Source organism: Podarcis bocagei (genome assembly GCF_964188305.1).
Source record: "Podarcis bocagei genome assembly, chromosome: 4".
Classification (NCBI taxonomy): domain Eukaryota; kingdom Metazoa; phylum Chordata; class Lepidosauria; order Squamata; family Lacertidae; genus Podarcis; species Podarcis bocagei.
In genome coordinates, this window is record NC_138128.1 from 44,080,666 (window position 1) to 44,097,623 (window position 16,958).

The window sequence follows — 16,958 nt, forward strand, 5'->3', positions numbered from 1 at the left end:
CCTGCTCCCTCCTCCTTGGGTGGGGTTCCTTGTTTTTAGCTGCTTCCTGAACTTTCAGTGCCACAACATTGCTTTGAAGATCTGCCCAGTTCCTCCGTTCCCAATAGCTCTCATGCTCTTGCTTTGGCTACAACTGAGGCAAGGAAGGAAGGGCTACCCCTATACTATTCATATAACCAGTTATCAATAATCAATATATTCAATATATATGCTTACACGAATCAAGGATTACAGTATTTTATTAATCCACTTGAATCAAAAAGGGAAGCTGTGCCTTAGCTAAAAATGCAAACTGCTTGGAACAGCAAGTAGGAACCGACCTTTCCCCTAGAAACATCTGTGAACCCCGGACAAGACATGAATCAGAGATTCTGGTACAAATTCCCCATCAGGAACGGGCTAAATTAATCCTCAGAACAGGAAGAGCAAAACCGCAGAATGTCCAAGCTCCCTGTCCTGTCATAATTAGGGGAAAGGTTAGACTGAGCGTCACTGGGAGCATTGGAAAGCGGAACTTGAACCCTGTGCTGGACCAGTGCTATACCAGTAGCTAGGAGCGTGACAACTGCTTGCTGATTGGCTGATATTTTGCTGACCAAGTTATGAGTCCTTCATGATTGTCTTATGATCTATGATTTGCTGTGATTTGCTCAGGTATAAAGACCCCTGTATTTCTGTCAATCGGGGTCCCAGTTCTTTGGAAGAGATTCCAACTGGGTCCCTATTGCCTGGCAATAAACTTCACCTTCTTATTCTCCATTGCTGCGTCTGGCTGATCCTTATCCCTTGCAACACAACCTCCTCTCTGATCTTGCATTAAACCATTTCCACCTGTTTACCACCCTCTTTTTACACTATACTAAGATTAGCCAGCTCACCTTCCACACAGCACTTCAAGTGAGAGAGAAAAGGGAAGTGGGAAGCTTTCATTTCAAAATAGACCAGACTCGATTTAGCCTGTGGTCCATTCACTTCAATGCTGGGATTAAAAGGATGTGGGACACCTTCATGTTCCTCCCTCCCCATCCTGAGCATTACTGCTGTCCAATATTCACTGGTTTCCTTTGGAGCCCAATACAAAGCGAGTGCTGTTGCCTTCCTTCCCTGGGCACACTTGCGTCCTGCCCAGTTTCATCTCCTGCTCTCCATGGCCTTGTGCCCCTGATCTCTCTGCTCTTCTGTCCCAGGACATCCCTATCTAAGATTTCTGCTCCTCCAAGCTCAGTCATCTGTTCTCTCGAAAGAAGGGCAAGGGAACCCTCTTCATTCTAAGGGCCGTATCTCCTCATAGGCAACTTTCTTGGTAAAACGTGTCGACGGTGGACAGGGCTGGAGACAAAAGCAGGTGTAGCCACAGACAGGACACACACTTTGTGGTGTAGGCTACATTCCAGCCAAAAGGCTTCTCTACATAGACAAGCACCTCTTTGCTGTCACCCAGGCAAGAGGGGCTCATGGTTGAGCGGCACATTCCAGCCTGGCAAATCACCCAGAGAGGGTGCAGAGCAGGGCTGGTGGGGTATGTGGGCTGAAGAGAGTGCAAGGGCCAAGTAGAGAGGCCTAGAGGGCTGTGTTTGCCAGGCCCTGGACCTGAGGCACCTCAGCGCCTTCATTTTTGTCTTATGCACTAATTCACAACCTTGAAAGGCTGCTTCGAAGATCAGGAAAGGTGTACTTTGGGAGATCCAATCCAAACCAGACATTGAAGCTGCTATAAGCTCAGTGTGTGTGGGGGGGGGGGGTGACAGGTACTGAAGCTGTACTTGTCATCTTCTTTTCCTTTGTAATGTTGCAGAGATAGTAGCGAGTTTGGGAGGCTGGGGAAATTAGATTGGTAAAACAAGGGCAGAAAGAATTAAAGGCACTCTCCCAGACTGCCACTTCCCCCATCTCTGAAGCAACCATATGGGGTTGCTAATTAGTAATAATACTTTTTTTTTTATTTAAAGCATAGTTCTTCAGCATCCTATATAGCTTGGCAGTGTAAGGCAGCCAATTCAGAGGGCAGGTGAAAGGTAAACATTAAACTAGCTTGATGGTTCAGTTCTGCTCTCTTAAAATTCTCTTTCAAGTTGAAACCCACTCAGTGCAGGCTCCGGGCAATTTCTGATGTTGGGAAGCCAGGAGATTCACATTGGGACCTGGTCTCTGGATTCTGGAGCTACTTCAGCTGCTTCCTTGGATATTAAATCGGTCTTCAAAGTCTTGGTCTCAGTCCCAGTGGACCTGGGTTCAGAGTTCAGGCAAAACATTCCTTCCTGTAGAAGACAGCCTCTACCATGAACTTGAATTCCCAGTGATACGCCTCCATGGTCACAATATACGCCGATGTTTTCAGGCTCATTGCACAGGGAGCTGTTTTTTTAAAAAACTCTTTAAGTGAAAACCATCTATATTGTCATAACCAGAGTTTGCCTGACCACGATCTTACCAACAAGTCCTATCCTACAGTTGTTTGCTGCTACCAAGGCTTGTCTGGTAATGCGCTATGCTGTCCTCTTGCAGAGTGCACATTTTACAAGAGGATGGTGGCCTTAAAACAAAAATAACCCACGTATTATCCTTCTGTACAATATGGGCCATTGTGTGCTAATGCACTTCTGTCCCCTCTCCCCGAGGTGTGATATAGACTTAAAATACGGTTGCCAACTATCAGCGCTGAAGAGGAATAAAGCAGCTGCTGCTGCCACAGCTATAGGTCTGGGCTTCTGAGCTTCTCAAAGAGGGAAGGGCATTTCACAAGAATTAGATGCCAAAGCTGGGCTTTGGGAAAAGGTTGTTTAGCCAGACCCAGAGGACACAAGGCAAGGGCATTTGTATTTTTATGCTGTGAATTGCCCTGTGATCTTTGAATGAAAGGCAGTATACAATTTTAATACATAACAAAATAATAATAAATAAGGGTGGCTGACCGCCACATCTGTGACTCCACTGCCCCTCCTCTGCTGCCTTACCTGCCTGTACATGTGTGTGTGTGTGGGGGGGGGTGCCCACGTTTGCCATGCTTGTGGACCTGAGGCTGAGTAAGGTTAGCCACCCCAACACAAAACTTTTCATGGAGGCTAGACTAACCATCTGGAGCAATGGACAGCGGAGAAGACAGTGAACTCCCCAGTGCTGTAGACTTTTGAGGTCAAGCCCAGCAGAATAGGGAAATGCAAGGACCGCCTCTCTCCATACGAACGTACCTGGATCCTGAGACCATTCTCCGAGGTCCTTCTTCGTGTGCCTCCTTCACGAGAGATCCAGAGGGTGGCCACACGAGAAAGGGCCTTTTCTGGAGTGGCTCCCCTTTTGTGGAATGGTCTCCCCAGGAAGATTTGGCTAGTGCCTTCATTATACACCTGTAGGTGCCAGGCAAAAACGTTCCTCTTCAACCAGGCCTTTGGCTGATTGACATCCGATGCCCTTTCAAAGGTGTTGGGGGGGATTATTGGTTTGTTGTTATTTTTACTATGTATTTTGTGGATTTTATATTGTAATTTTATGTTGTGAACCACCCTGAGTTCTACAGGTGTAGGGCAGTATACTAACTAACTAAATGTATGTGTGTATTGTTTTGGTGTGTGTGTGTGCTTTTTTCTGGGGGGGACGCAGGGGTATGTATACCTCTAAACATTTTGTGAATCTCTGTACTTATGTCCATTTACTGTATTTATTTTCCCCAATTTGAAGTATAAAATGTTGATTTTCTTGAGTCAAAATGAGAGTACCCCTAAACATTTTTTTAGCAAAAAAGCACTGTACACACACACACACACACACACACACACACACACGGTCCCTACATATTATTCTGAAGGCCTTCAAAACAATGGTTAGCTGCGTGTGTGGCACAAATTCTGTCAATCTAACACAAAGGCAACGAGAAGGAGTAAGGAGAAGAGAGACTGAACCAAGGTCCATCAGGATGGAGGTGTAGAAACAGCCACCCAACACAAGACTTGAGGCACAACTTCATGAGGAATGCTCTGCATTGGGGCATTAAGGCGGCCCTGACTAGAGAGTAAGTCCTACTGAACTTTTACTTCTGAGCAACACGCCTAGGACTGCACGAAGTCTCCTGATCAAGGAACAAAAGAAACAAGCCAAGCACTTCTGAGGGACAGAGTAGCCAGAGCAGAGACATTTCCAGCCCTTGTGCTGATGGAAACTCCCTCTCAAGTTGCTCACAAGGCACAGATGGCTCATGGCTGCTGGCCTTTCATGTCGGCAGCCTCCGCAGGCTGCCAGAAGCTATAAACAGGGGTGGGACACAGTTTAGCCGCTGCGCTGTATCAGTATTTAGAGTATTTAATTGGCCCAAATAGACAGGGCTTGTTTTCGGGGAGCAGCTGGCAGGCCAGCGCAAGCCAGGCCTCACCAGGGGGTTAGAGACTACTGGAACTGCCAGGAAAAGCAGTGAGCACCCATCCGCCTCCCCTTCCAGAACGCTGCCCACATCAGAGTCCCGGGCTCCACCCTGCCCAAGAGGAGACACAAGAGAGAACTGTTCCAGGCAGGGAGATGCCTGCGAGCTTGGCTGGCCAGTAAACACTCAGCCTGCCAGCACATTCCAGGCTTGAGAGCTGTCTTGGCCTACCTTGACCTGACCCCGGGCAAAGCTAAACACGACTGGATGCTTCTGAGACAATATTTCCCATGCAGCGTCTCCCCAGGCTCTGACAAGGCGGCTCCAGTCTCCCTTTTCCCTCTCAGGCCATGTGGTGCCACAGACACCCTTTCAAACGGACTGGGAACGTTTTGCAGCCTGGGGGCCACATGTCCTCTTTGGAAGCCTTCAGGGGGCCACTAACCAAAGGCGGGTGGGGCCAGAAGCAAAAGGGACTGGAGCAACAAGTGCCGATTTGCTCATCTCTCTGCATTTGCCATCCAGGCAGTGCAAGGATACAGGCTGGGCAGGCAAAAAACACTCAAGAAGGCTGCAATGCAGGGCCAGTGAGGGGCATGGCCAGTGGAGGAGGGGTGTGGCCTGGGGAGAGTTCCAAGGGCCAAGCAGAGAGTTCTGGAGGGCCATAAAGTGGTACCTCGGGTTAAGAACTTAATTCGTTCTGGAGGTCCGTTCTTAACCTGAGGTACCACTTTAGCTAATGGGGCCTCTCGCTGCCGCCGCGAGATTTCTGTTCTGATCCTGAAGCAAAGCTCTTAACCCAAGGTACTATTTCTGGGTTAGCGGAGTCTGTAACCTGAAGCATCTGTAACCTGAAGCATCTGTAACCTGAAGCATCTGTAATCCAAGGTACCACCGTATTTGCTCCCCCCCATCCCTGCCTTAAAGTATCAGCCAAGAAGACTCTGCCTCCCCACTCCCATTTAGTCCTCCTAAGCACCACTCCTATTCTTACGGCCTGTGAATCCCAAATCTCTACCCGCTGCTGGGCCTGGGACACGCTGGGCTGCATTTGGGCTGCAGTCGTGCCTGCTCCCTCCGTGCTGTTGTCCTTGGGTCTCGAACTCTGGGGCAATAAGGCAGCAGCAGCCGCTACTCAGGGAGCCAAGTTGCTCCCAGGGTGTTGACCCCAAACACAGCTGGGAGAGTCTGACCACAGGAATCTCCGGCACGGCCTAGCAGGGGCGTGTTGTCGATGTCAGTTTACAAGGAAGTGGCCAATCTGCCTGCAGCTCGGGCGTTTGTAATCAAGCTACCTGGAACAGAGAGGACTTTGTCTGCTGCCCCTGGGGAGGCATTCCTGAGGGGGTCGGTGCCCGTAAAGCGAAATCCAACCTTTCCTGCAAGCTGGCCAGAGCAAGCATGTTTGTGCTGTGACCTGGGTCCGGCAGCTATTACAAGCCCTATATTCACAAGGTGGGAATGACATGCTGCAGGGGCCTCTGCCAAAGCATTCCTGCTATGAGGAGGGGAATCCCAGCAGCAGCAATATCCTGGTAGGGCCAGGGATCTTGCATTCAGCTTGGGTGGCAAAGGCCTCCCGTAGACATGCCAGCTTCCCAGCACACACAAGGGAAAAGAGCGTCTCAACACCAGCTCTTTACTGGAACTTAGCTCTATCAGGATTCTGCTAACATACAAGAGTTGCTGCTTTCTGTGCATCTGATGCTGACTTCCGGTCAGCATTTGGACATCCTGAGGAGCTGGGAGGAGGTCTGGTCCAGCCGCAGCTGGCAACCCATTGGCTGCCACCACCGGCTATTGCTGAATCCACAAGGTTGCAGAGGTTAATTCAAGAGCAACTTGGAAGTAGTGAGGCTGCGTGTAATTGCACACTGCACCATGTGAATTATTATTTTTTTAATAAAAAAACCTTTAATAAGAAACTCAGTGGCGGGCACTTGATCATCCTAGAGGGCCCATTGTAAAAGCTGCCACAGCTCAGTCCAGACCCACAGAACCCAAGGGCACCACACTGCTCAGTGGTCTTCCTGCTGCCCAAAGTGGAGGAAGGCAGCGCATCCAAGAAGGGCCGAGCCAATGTCATTTGGATATTGAGGGTTATGTTTCCATGGCACAACAAGTGGAACAGTGCCAAGTCTTTGGGCCGGATGCCCAGTGGCAGCTCTTGCAGAGGCACTGCCAACTCCAGCTCCACTGTTTCAGGGTCTCAGGTGCATCCCAGGGCAAGGCTTGCTGGGGCTCATTTGAGCACGTTTCCGCCGCTCAGGAGGGCCCATGTTCTTGCTGCTTAGCCCAAAGGGAGCAGCAGAACTTTCCCCGACGCTGCCGAGCACAACCTGCCCGCCTGCGCCCCAGTCCTGCTCAGGTGAAGTCTCAAGGCATCTCTCCCCTTTCTCCTTGAGATGGTGCGGCCTCACTCACGTCCTTCCCAGGCATCTTCTCGTTGTTTCATCTCCAAGCGCTTCCGCTCTGCGAGGAGAAAAGGGGCAGGTGAAGCCATGGGGGATGCACTCTGCCAGCGTAGGAAAGCGCCACACTTGGAAGCTGCAGGGGACTGCAGCCTGTTAGAATTCCTGCTCCATGATTGCAGTCATGGGATTGTTGTCTATCACATGACAGTATATGTTTTGACTCCACAGAGTGGCGCTTCTCCGCAGCCTTGACGCTTCCTCTCCCTCCTTCCTCCATCACCTCCCGCCCTTCCCAGCGCACCAGTCTCTGCTCCTATGACACAGCACAACCACTTTCCTCAGCAAACTGTGGTTGCCTACCCTGCTGGCACTCAGAAAGCGTGTGCCCTGTGCTGACCTTGCTTCATGCCGCCATCTCCTTCCTCCCATCTCAGCCGCACTGTGCCTGCCCCTTGACCAGCCTCTACCGGCAGTGCCATGCCATGTTCCGATGGGCTGCGTCTCACCTGTGCTAGGATCAGAAAGCCTGCCTGGTGACCCGAGGGAAAGGCTAGCGAGCGGAGAAGAGCAGGGAGACTGCAGAGTTGGCAGCTTCAATTAAAACAAATCACCTATTCCTATGCATGACTTACACTGCCTCCTGCAGCTGGCACTGGCTCCCAGTTCCGCATCCTGGAGCAGTAATCAGGACTGGAGCACCACCTAGTGCCCAAACCTGAGGATCACAGACCTGACGCCCCCCATTTTACCATATAGCATTTTGGGAGAGCAATTGAGGAACGGGGCCAAGTATATGGGAGCGCCGCTGCTGGTGCCTCCTGTCTCATAAGCATCTGGCCGAAGCCATAAACTAATCTTCCAGCTTTTGTCCCTCGCAGCGCCATGGCAGAAAAATGGGCAAAAAAGAAAAAAAAGAATAAGAATCACTACTCTAATGTGGTCACAAAGAGGACATCTGCAAGGACAGTACAGTAAAAATATGAGAGCAGGGGGAGGCCTGGGCTGAACGAGGCTACAGTAACCTGGACATCATATGTATACAATGAGAAATCTGTTGCAGGAATTAGTCCAAAATGCTGTGTTCACAGGGCACACGCCATCATTGGCAGGGGTAATAGCGCTGGAAACGCTGCAGTGATTATTGGATTCAGATCCTATTCAAAATGCTAAAGTGAAAGCTATGGAGAAAAACAATTTTTAACAGCTTCTGATTATGCTGGGAATGTCAGAGAGACCCAGAGTAATCCATGCTCATACTCCAGTTTCAAAAAGAATGACAGAAGGTAATAGAGTCATTGTATGAGAGAAGCTTCCTCAGAAAACTCCATAGGAAGGGGCCAGGCTGTGCGGGGTGTGTGTGTGTGTGTGTGTGTGTGTGTGTGTGTGTGGAGTGGGGGCTGGAGAGGAGAAGGTGTAGGGGGGAAAGAGGCTATATTAGAAACAGGAATATCACGGGGAAATTTATCACCTGAACTGACAAACAACTATCAAGACTTTTTTTAATGTGCAAAAAGCTTGTTGTTAAAGACATATACCTACAGTGACTAAAATATTTGCATTGTTAATTACCTGCACCCTCTTCTCCTGATTTTCACTGCTGCCTGAAGGGTCTTTGCAAGCTTAAAACACTGCGTTTTCTTTCAAAAAGAGCAGCAGGATATTTTTTTTAAAAGGCAAAGCCTAACGTGACCTCTCTAGGATGCACGGTGTGCTTCTTTGAGATCAGAGGCTATTCAGCTTCCCTCTCCAAGCCCAATCTTTGACGGTCTCTGGGGGGCATGATCCATCAGCTCTGCCCCCATCCTCCACCTGCTTCAATGAGAGGCCCTGCCTCATCCCACTTCCTTCCACATTTTAGGGCAGGGGTGAGCAGCCTGCAGCCCAAGCAATGCATGTGTCTGAAGCAGATGGCAAGGTGGGGCGGGAGGACCGGGGGGGGGGGGGAGAAAGTGGCAGAAAGAGAAAAGTGGGAGAGAATGAAAGAAAGAGAAAGAGAAAGTGAGTGTGTGTGTGTGTGTGTGTGTGTGTGTGAGAGAGAGAGAGAGAGAGAGAGAGAGAGAGAGAGAGAGAGAGAAGTGGTGCTCCCCACTTTTGGGTCAGGCTGCCTCCACTGCTGGCACACAGTTCCCAACAGATCATCCCCAAGAGAATGTGGCTCTCAAAAGAAATAAAAGGTCCTTGTCTCCCTACAGCATATACTCCTGTAACAAAATCAGAGGCTCTGGATAAACTGAAAACGAACATGGGAATCAAAGAGCTGCCAGCTCCTTTGCCCAACCTGCCAATCTGGAGTACAAGACAGATCTGAACGTCTTCTAGACTACCTGCCCTGCAAGGCCCATAGGCCTACTGTCAGGTTCCACTATATACAAAAGACTTTATTGACGTAATAGAATCAACTCAGCCCAGAGGGAGCCCTTGTCTGTGACTTTCAGTACCAACTAACCCTTTCACACCAATTCAATCCAGTTGTGTCTTCCATAAAACTCCTCCACTTCTGAGCCAAGTCTGTGATCCTTGGTTCCACCTACTGCTACCCCTAGGGCAAATACTCGGCCGAATCAAAAGTCACATATCCATCAGGGTTAAGGGCCATAAACCACAGGTACAACATGTGTGTGAATTTTAGTCTGGGCAACCACTGTGGAGGGTGGGAGCTTTGTGGATTCCCATGAAGACTAGAGATGTCAAAATATCCCAGCCCAGAGGACTAGGACATTGGGAGCTGGTACCTGGAGACACAAGGTACTCCCTAACTACTCCTTTCTTAACAAAGGATGCTGAAGCTGCAACTGACAGCTGTAGGACAGGAGCGTAGCATCCTCAGGCTCCTACAAGCTGCTCTGCAGTGGCCGGCTCCTGCTACCCAACAGAGCCCTCCCAGTCCTAACAGGAAATAACAGACATGTGGGGAATCTGAAAGGACCTCACTGATCTCATTACAGTTTCCAAACAAATATGGCAAAGCTGCGCACTCCCCAGCCAGGCGGGCACTCTCCACTGCTGTTATCTAGCTGGTGCAGCTGAAGGGCAGGCGGAGAGCCAGATGCCATCACACTGGGAAGAGACAGGGCCCTTAATGGATACAATAAGCCCAGGACAGCAACATAGCTGAGGTGGCAGCTCATCTGACCATGGGTCTCCTGTGCCCTGGAGAAAGCTGGTAGTGGTAGGGAAAGGGGGAAACAACCCCTTTCCCCAGCCAGGCCACCTGGTTCCCCCTTTGTTGTGCAGAGGATGCTTCCCTTAACGCTGTTCTGCCTTAGCAGCAGAAAGTGGAAGGAGAGGGGAGGGCTAAGAGGGAACCCTTTCCCAGAATGCAACCTGACACCAAGGGTGATCCCCTCTCCTGTATCCCTGCATGTTTCCGCCCGGCACACTCGGTGCTTCCGTGACCTAGACATTGGCTGCCTAACAGACTCCCTCAGGTCCTCAGGCAGGCAGAGCTGTCTGTGTGACAGCAAGGAGAGTGAGCAAGCCCGTGGTTGGTGTCGCTTACTTGCAACCCCGCCTGGAAGCAGAGAGCCAGACTCCCCAGAGACTCCCGGGACGTGGGTAGTGAGTGAGAGCAGGGAGGCCTGAGGCGGAGACATCAAGAAATTCCCCAGCATCCCTCGCCTGCACTCCGCAGCACGGCAGCCTGGGCCACCTCCGTCTCCAACACACTTCCTGCCTCTACAACACAACAGCATCAGCTCACGTCTTTCCCCCCTGCATCCTTAGGCTTACCTCGGGCTGCTTGCAGCTGCCTGCGTTCAGCTTCCCGCTCGGCCTTGCTTTGGTTGCTCCGCACGCCCAGGGCGCCTGTCACCAGTCTCCTGGCCAGAGCGGCTGAGGTCTCGGGGCGCTCTTTGGCTGGCTGCAGGAATTCTAGAGGAATTGGCAGAGGGAGGAGAACAGTCTTAGTGCTCAGAGTCAGGACTCCCATTGCTGGAAGATGAGAGTATTTAGGAGGACTTCCGGGGTGGCGCCATCGGTAATGGCTGCTTCCCTCTGACTCGGAGGGAACCGGCTCTACGGAATCTGGGTCTTACCGCTATGGCGCAGCGGGGACCCTTTAAAAAATCACAGCCGGGGGAAGCCTGTGACCGTGGGACTCAGCAGGCACCATTTGCGCCCCCCCCCCCAATTGCAAAAGGAGCTCGGCAACGGGCTCCGGAGCGGAGTGGGGGTGGCGTGGTGCTGTGAGCCAAGGTGATCAACTACATGGAATTGGCAGAAATGACTGGCAGAATCCGAGACCAGGGAGAAGAGATAGTGAAAGAAGACTGGAAGAAATTTAAAGACTATTTACAGAAATATTGTAAAATTAATGAATGCTAGAAGGATGTTGGATAGAAACTAAGGGGTTTCCAGCTGTAATGCTTTAGGAGATACGAAAAAAAAAGGTTTACAAATGGGTAAAAGCCTAATGGTAAGGATTTGCTGAACTAACAAATTGAAGTGGAATACAAAGAAGGGAGGTATGAGGAGGTCTGGGGAAATAAGTGTAAGGAAGATATGTTATGGAAAATTATTTGTTTTTTAACTGTTTTTATGTTGTAATTTGCATTTTGTTTCTTTTTATTTTTCATTTTCATTGTTATATTTTAAAAAAACTTTAATAAATATCTTTTTTAAAAAGAAGAAGAAGATGAGAGTATTTAGGCACTACATCAGCAGATGAGTCCTTTTCCAAAAGCACATATTAAAGGAAAAGAGATAAGGCAGGGAAGAGCCTGGGTGCTGCCCTCTATCACATACAAAGGAGGATAGCAGAGGAGGCTGAGAGCACCCCTGATGGTCAGGAAAATGGGAGTGGAAGCAGCTGTCAAAGGATCTGCCATGGGCAAGAGACACATGGGAGCAATGGGGTGACAGTGTGTCTGTGGGAAACACTGGCTGGATGGGGTATGCAGGGCTGCACTGTTGCCTGCCTGACTCTTCTCTCCTGTGTGTCACACACTCACACAGCTACATTGCAAACAGGCCATGTGACACTGGAAATGTTTTGAATTGTTTTAAATATCTGCTTCTAATGTTATCGATTATTCACGATTTTAATGTGTTTAATTTTCTGTAATTTTTTTTGTAAACCGCGTAGCAGATTCTACTTTCAGCATTAATTTTGTTACTTTATTTTTTTATGCACCTTTCAATTCCCTGGGTGTTGCCCTAGGAAGCCAACCAGGCTACTTGTTCTTCTCAGCCCCGATGAGATGCAAGGGGGCTCAGGGACTAGGGAGGCAACCAATTTTTATTGATTCCACTGTTACAGTTAACAAGCCCTGTTCGGTGCTAGCAGGAGAACTTCCACTGGTTTAAACTGCAGCTGCTTCCCTGGAAAGGTGGTTGTAGGATTTGGGAAGCCCAATGTTCGTGTGAGAGAGAGACTTCCAGCAGACCAGGTTTCATAAGCAGTTGTGCTGAAGAACCAGTGCTCATCAGCACCTGAGAGGAGCAGAGATGGAGGGTCCAGGTGGGTGGGTGGGGCTGTTGAAGCCTTACAACTATGGCTACCTACAATGATCCGGGATAATCTCTGCAAGGTAAGAATACATATTGCAGCTATGAGCTACAGGCTGGAAGATGCTCAGCACCCCAGGCATTTAATCTCTTTCTTCTGGACTCACCAGAAAAGGCTCGGGCCTTGGTCTTTGCAGCTCGCGTGGCCTGGGACAGCGGACGGGTTTTCACCATCAGGTGCTTGGTGCTGAGAGCATCTCGGGCTGCGAGAAGAGAAGCAGGTATCATATGGGGAAGAAGACTCCCTTCCCAGTGAATGCATTAGGCAGGCCATCCCCACCAGGTACCAAGACAGCCGCTTCCTGTTGCCCAGTCAAGCCCTGCTGAAAAGCAAGCCTCACCTGTGATGGGGCTGGAGAAGATCCCCAGGGCGTGTTTGTCATCCACCCATTTAATGTCAAAGCCTTTCTTCCTGGAGAGCAGAAAAGAGAATTATGGGGACATCAGGGTTCTTGTGGGGGTGTTCAGAGGAAGAAAAAAGCAATTGTGTGCATTCCTCGGGGGAGCTCAAGAGGGGGTGCAGGGCTAGGGAGAGTTGGAAGGATGCCTGGTGGGTAGTGATGCCAGAGCATGCCTGGGCATCTTTGGAACAAGACTGGCCTTTGCATCTCTGAGCCAGGGAGTACATCTGGATCCAGGTCTAAGGACTCACAGAAGTCAGGAGGCCATGGAAGGGAAAGCTCCAGGTGAAGAGAGCCATCACCCCCAGCCCTGCCTGCTGGGGCTGATCCACACCCAAGGAGAAGGTGTGACATGGGACATAGAATTGCAGAGGTAGAAGGAGCCACAAGGGCCCTCTAGTCCAACACAACGGGGACAAATGGCTCACTGGTAGATGCAGAAGACGCGCAGCAGGTCCTCGGTGCGAAACTCCGCTGGGAAGTCGTAGATCTCAATGATGTGTGGCAGCTCAGAGTCACTCAAGTCCAAGTCAGCCGGGGTGTAGTTGTAGTAGTCAAAGCGTGGTTCCTGTAGCCCCGCAGGGTGTGGTCTGTGGGGAGAAAGCTGGAGGGAGGAGAGAGGAAAGCAGTGAGGGGTGGCGAGCTGCAGCAGCAGCAGTGCAAGGCCCTCAGCCGCTTGCCCCTTCCCCCAAAGCAGCCCAGGCCACCGGTGGACACCCCCACCCCAATGCCATTTCAGGGAGCTCATCCTGATCCCCCCCACACCACCTCTGAAACGACAGCCAGGCGCTGCTTCTGACTGCTGAGTGCCGTGGTGCATCTCAGCCCCTGAGCCCTTCTGGCAGCCCTGGAGCGGGTGCGCTGGCTGATTGATGAAGCCGTGGGCTCGTGTTGCGGAGAAGGATTGATGGCCCACGGGAGATTGGGAGTTATTGATCAGGTGCCTCCTGCTGCTTGCATACTTTCCCCATTAACCGTTTCGCCAGGCTCCCTCGTTCTTTTCAGGGGAGGAAGCTTGAGTTAGGTGCCCAGCTCCCCAGCAGCAGTCTTCCTGCCCTGCTCTGCGGAAGGGCGTTGGTGGCACCCAAACCAAGGAAGCTGAAAAACCCAGCTTACAGAGCAGGCGTGGCAGCCCCCACTCCCCATGGCTAAGCAGGTGAAGCTAGAAGAAGTGTGGGACAGAAATAAAAGGGTTGACTGGGTTCAGACACAGGTGGGAGAAGACCTGGGCCCATGTTTTATTTGCGGTAGGTAATGCCCCAGTAAACTCTGGGCCAGAAAAATATATGAATTGCAGAACAGTTGAGAATAATGACAGACAGCAGCCAGAGATTTTTTGTTCTTTTTAAGACAGGCTCAGGGAGGAGACAGGTGTGCTGGGACCCGGCTCCCGGGATGCTGTGCACACCTGCACCCCAAAATCAAAGAAAAGAGCGGGAGAATGAAGCAGGCTGATCTCACACTGCTCCTAAGGGAAACAAATTACGCTGTGATTACTAACACACTCTAGATGTGAGGTTGCCCTTGAAAACTTTTCAGAAACCACAGCTGGTGCAAAATGCTGAAGCCAGAATAATGTCTGGTGTCTGCTTTTCTGGCCATATTACACTGGCCTTGTTTAAATTGCAGCAGCTTTCCATTCATTTTCAGACCCAATTCAAGGAGTTGGTTATTATCAATAAAGCCCTAAATGGCTTTGGGCCAGGATATATGAAGGCCTGCCTCCCCTCACATGAACTTGCCCATCAGTTGTAGTCATCTTCCGAGGCCCTGTTCTGTATTCCACTGACAACATATGTGCATTTATTTATTTAGAGCTTTTATTTTCATCCCATTCTTTGGCTATAAAAAGCTCCCAGAATAGCTTATAAGTCGCTAAACAAAGATTTCTCTGCACTCAAGACACATCACAAAAGGGAAATGGATTGGGAGGGATGAGAAAATAAGCAAACTCAGGGTCAACTTCTTTATACAAGCAGTTCAAATGGTGGAGGACATTGTCTTTTAGATGGGCAGTTAAGAAGGTTTTATTTCATCTGGATTTTAGTGTATATCCTATTCTGGATGTTTTATTTTGGCTTTTTAAATGCTTACTAGTTTTAACTGCAGCGAGACTTTAACAGCTGTAAACCACCTTGGAGGATTTGCAAGAACCAAAAGCCAAAATGCAAACACGGCTCCTTCCCTTGCAAAAGCGGGGAGGGAAGAAACTCAGGTCTCTGGGAACACCGCGAAATGCTGGCAGATCTCATGTCTCCAGGTCTGCAACATCATGGCCTAATGAACAACGACCCTTCACTGAATTGCTTAGCCTGACCACTCAGCTCCCCTCCATACGTGTGCCTTGGCAAACCTTTACCCCCAAAGTCAACCATCATAGCTGCTGGGAGACTGAAAGCTGGATGCAGTTTTCCTAGGGAAACGCACTTGTGCTAGGTCCCTAAGCGGCACAGCTCCGCGCACATCCTGTGGGCAAGGGAGTCTATAATTCAGCCAGACTCTGTCTGCTTCCCCAAGTACCTGTACCAACAGAAGCCACGGCTGTACAGGGAAAGTCTATAAATTCCAGCTACTTCGGTCAATAAAAGACAGCAATTCAGATAATTTCTTCGGGAAAGTGAATTTGTGGGTGGGTGGAGCACGGAAGAACGAGCCGGCGAATCAGGGAGGAAGAGGTGGATCTGCAGCAAGAGGGACAGGATGGAGTGTGTGCCTCGGTGGATTTAACAGGATCCAAGCTATTAACTTGATCGTTAAGGAACCTAAGCGAAATACACTCGGTTGCAGCGGGAGCTGGCCAAGAAATGCTTGAGGGAGCAGCCTCTCATAACATTAAGTGGCATGGCAGATCTTCAGAGATGATGGAGAGCACACTGCATGAGCACCCCTGACCTTCACAAACCACTGGGTGCAGCAGAAGGCACACTGAGGGCCAGGAGCTGCCTGCCTCGCAAGGGTGGTGACAATCCATGCACAATGCACAACATGTACAAACCTGCCCACAAAGCCTGCTCGTCTCTGCACACAACTTCAGGCTTGACTGATGTGAGCCGGCTCTGCAGCGACAAAGCACATGCATGTTTCGGGGCAGCGCAGCGGGGAACACGGCACCGCATTCTTACAAATATGCTTGCAATGGTTCGTGCAGGGAAAAAGCGAGCCCATTAATGGGCTTCCTGTCTTGGGTTGCTTACAGGAACCGTGCGCCCTCGTGCCGCATTAACACAGTCCCAGCCTCCTGCTCGCAGTCTCCTTCCCAGAGATCGCTAATGTTCAGATGTTGTCCTGTGCTGGGAAAGCTTCTGCCGGCGGATGCACAGGCAGCAAGGAGCAAGAGGACACAGGAAATGAAGACTGTCTGCCACGGCTCAACGCTCTCCAAAGATTTATCCACGCTGCTACGCTGACTCTCGCTCGCTCGCTCAGCTTTTGAGACGGAGAAGACAGTCAACATGCGGCGGGGGGAGAGTGAAGCGCAGTGGCAGAGGCCGGAGGAGCCTTATAGAGATAAAAGTGTGTAAGGCAGAAATGTGTGCCCGTGACAGCCTGCTCTAGCACACTCCTCCCTTTTGCAGACAGGGCTGGCTAGTTACAATCTCTCCAACAGAAATGGCCAGTTTAGCCAAAAGTAATCCTCCCAGAAACACTGTATTACCAGCTATGGCATATTTTCCACGGATGACTGAAAAAAGCGCATCACACGGCACACGCATTGGCCTCTCGGGTGCGCAGCCTGCAAGGACAGGTGGGTTGCTGGTCAGTGCTGGGCACCCAAACTAGACAAGTAATGGCCTTCAAAACAACAGAATGAATTATTTCTACATTTTCCATTGCATGTTAAAGTTTTCATTCTGATTTGGGAAGGATAATATTTTCTTCTTCTTCTTTTGAGTGAAGGGAGACAGGTTGGACTGGACCAAAAGAAACATGAGGGATGGATCAAATAGCCTTTTGGTGGCCCCTTCCTACTCTGTGAAATGAAAATGAAAGAATCCACTCTAGACTTCAGGGCCACGAGGATCAAGGGCCCGGCCCCAGAGCAAGACCACCACCCCCCAGTCACTGAAAACAGGGTGTTCCAAAAAGGCTTCACAGATTCCCGAACAGGAACCAGCAGCTGTGGTTTCTAGGTAGTGAGGAAATGCCCAAGGCCTGTGCCAGAAGAAGGCAACTCTCGAACATCTATCTGCACAGGGCCTGAACATAAGCCCTTACTCTGATCCCCAGGCAAGCCTGCACAGAAGCATTTACTCCCAACTCCACTCTTACACACAGAGAATTAAGCAA

General features: G+C 50.2%; 1 protein-coding gene and 1 long non-coding RNA gene across 2 annotated transcripts in view; one reads left to right on the plus strand and one right to left on the minus strand.

Moving 5' to 3' along the window:
- Positions 1-6,245: 6,245 nt before the first annotated feature.
- Positions 6,246-16,958, minus strand: part of R3HCC1L (R3H domain and coiled-coil containing 1 like) — a 35,146-nt gene continuing 24,433 nt past the window's right edge. The window contains 5 exon segments of the mRNA XM_081191985.1: positions 6,246-6,823; positions 10,495-10,635; positions 12,378-12,473; positions 12,612-12,682; positions 13,100-13,275. Coding sequence (XP_081048111.1) covers positions 6,768-6,823; positions 10,495-10,635; positions 12,378-12,473; positions 12,612-12,682; positions 13,100-13,275 — 540 coding nt within the window. The 3' untranslated portion in view covers positions 6,246-6,767.
- On the plus strand, positions 6,834-8,702 carry LOC308585898. Its single transcript, XR_014007671.1, has 2 exons — positions 6,834-8,126; positions 8,157-8,702. It is a non-coding gene; the product is annotated as an uncharacterized lncRNA (long non-coding RNA).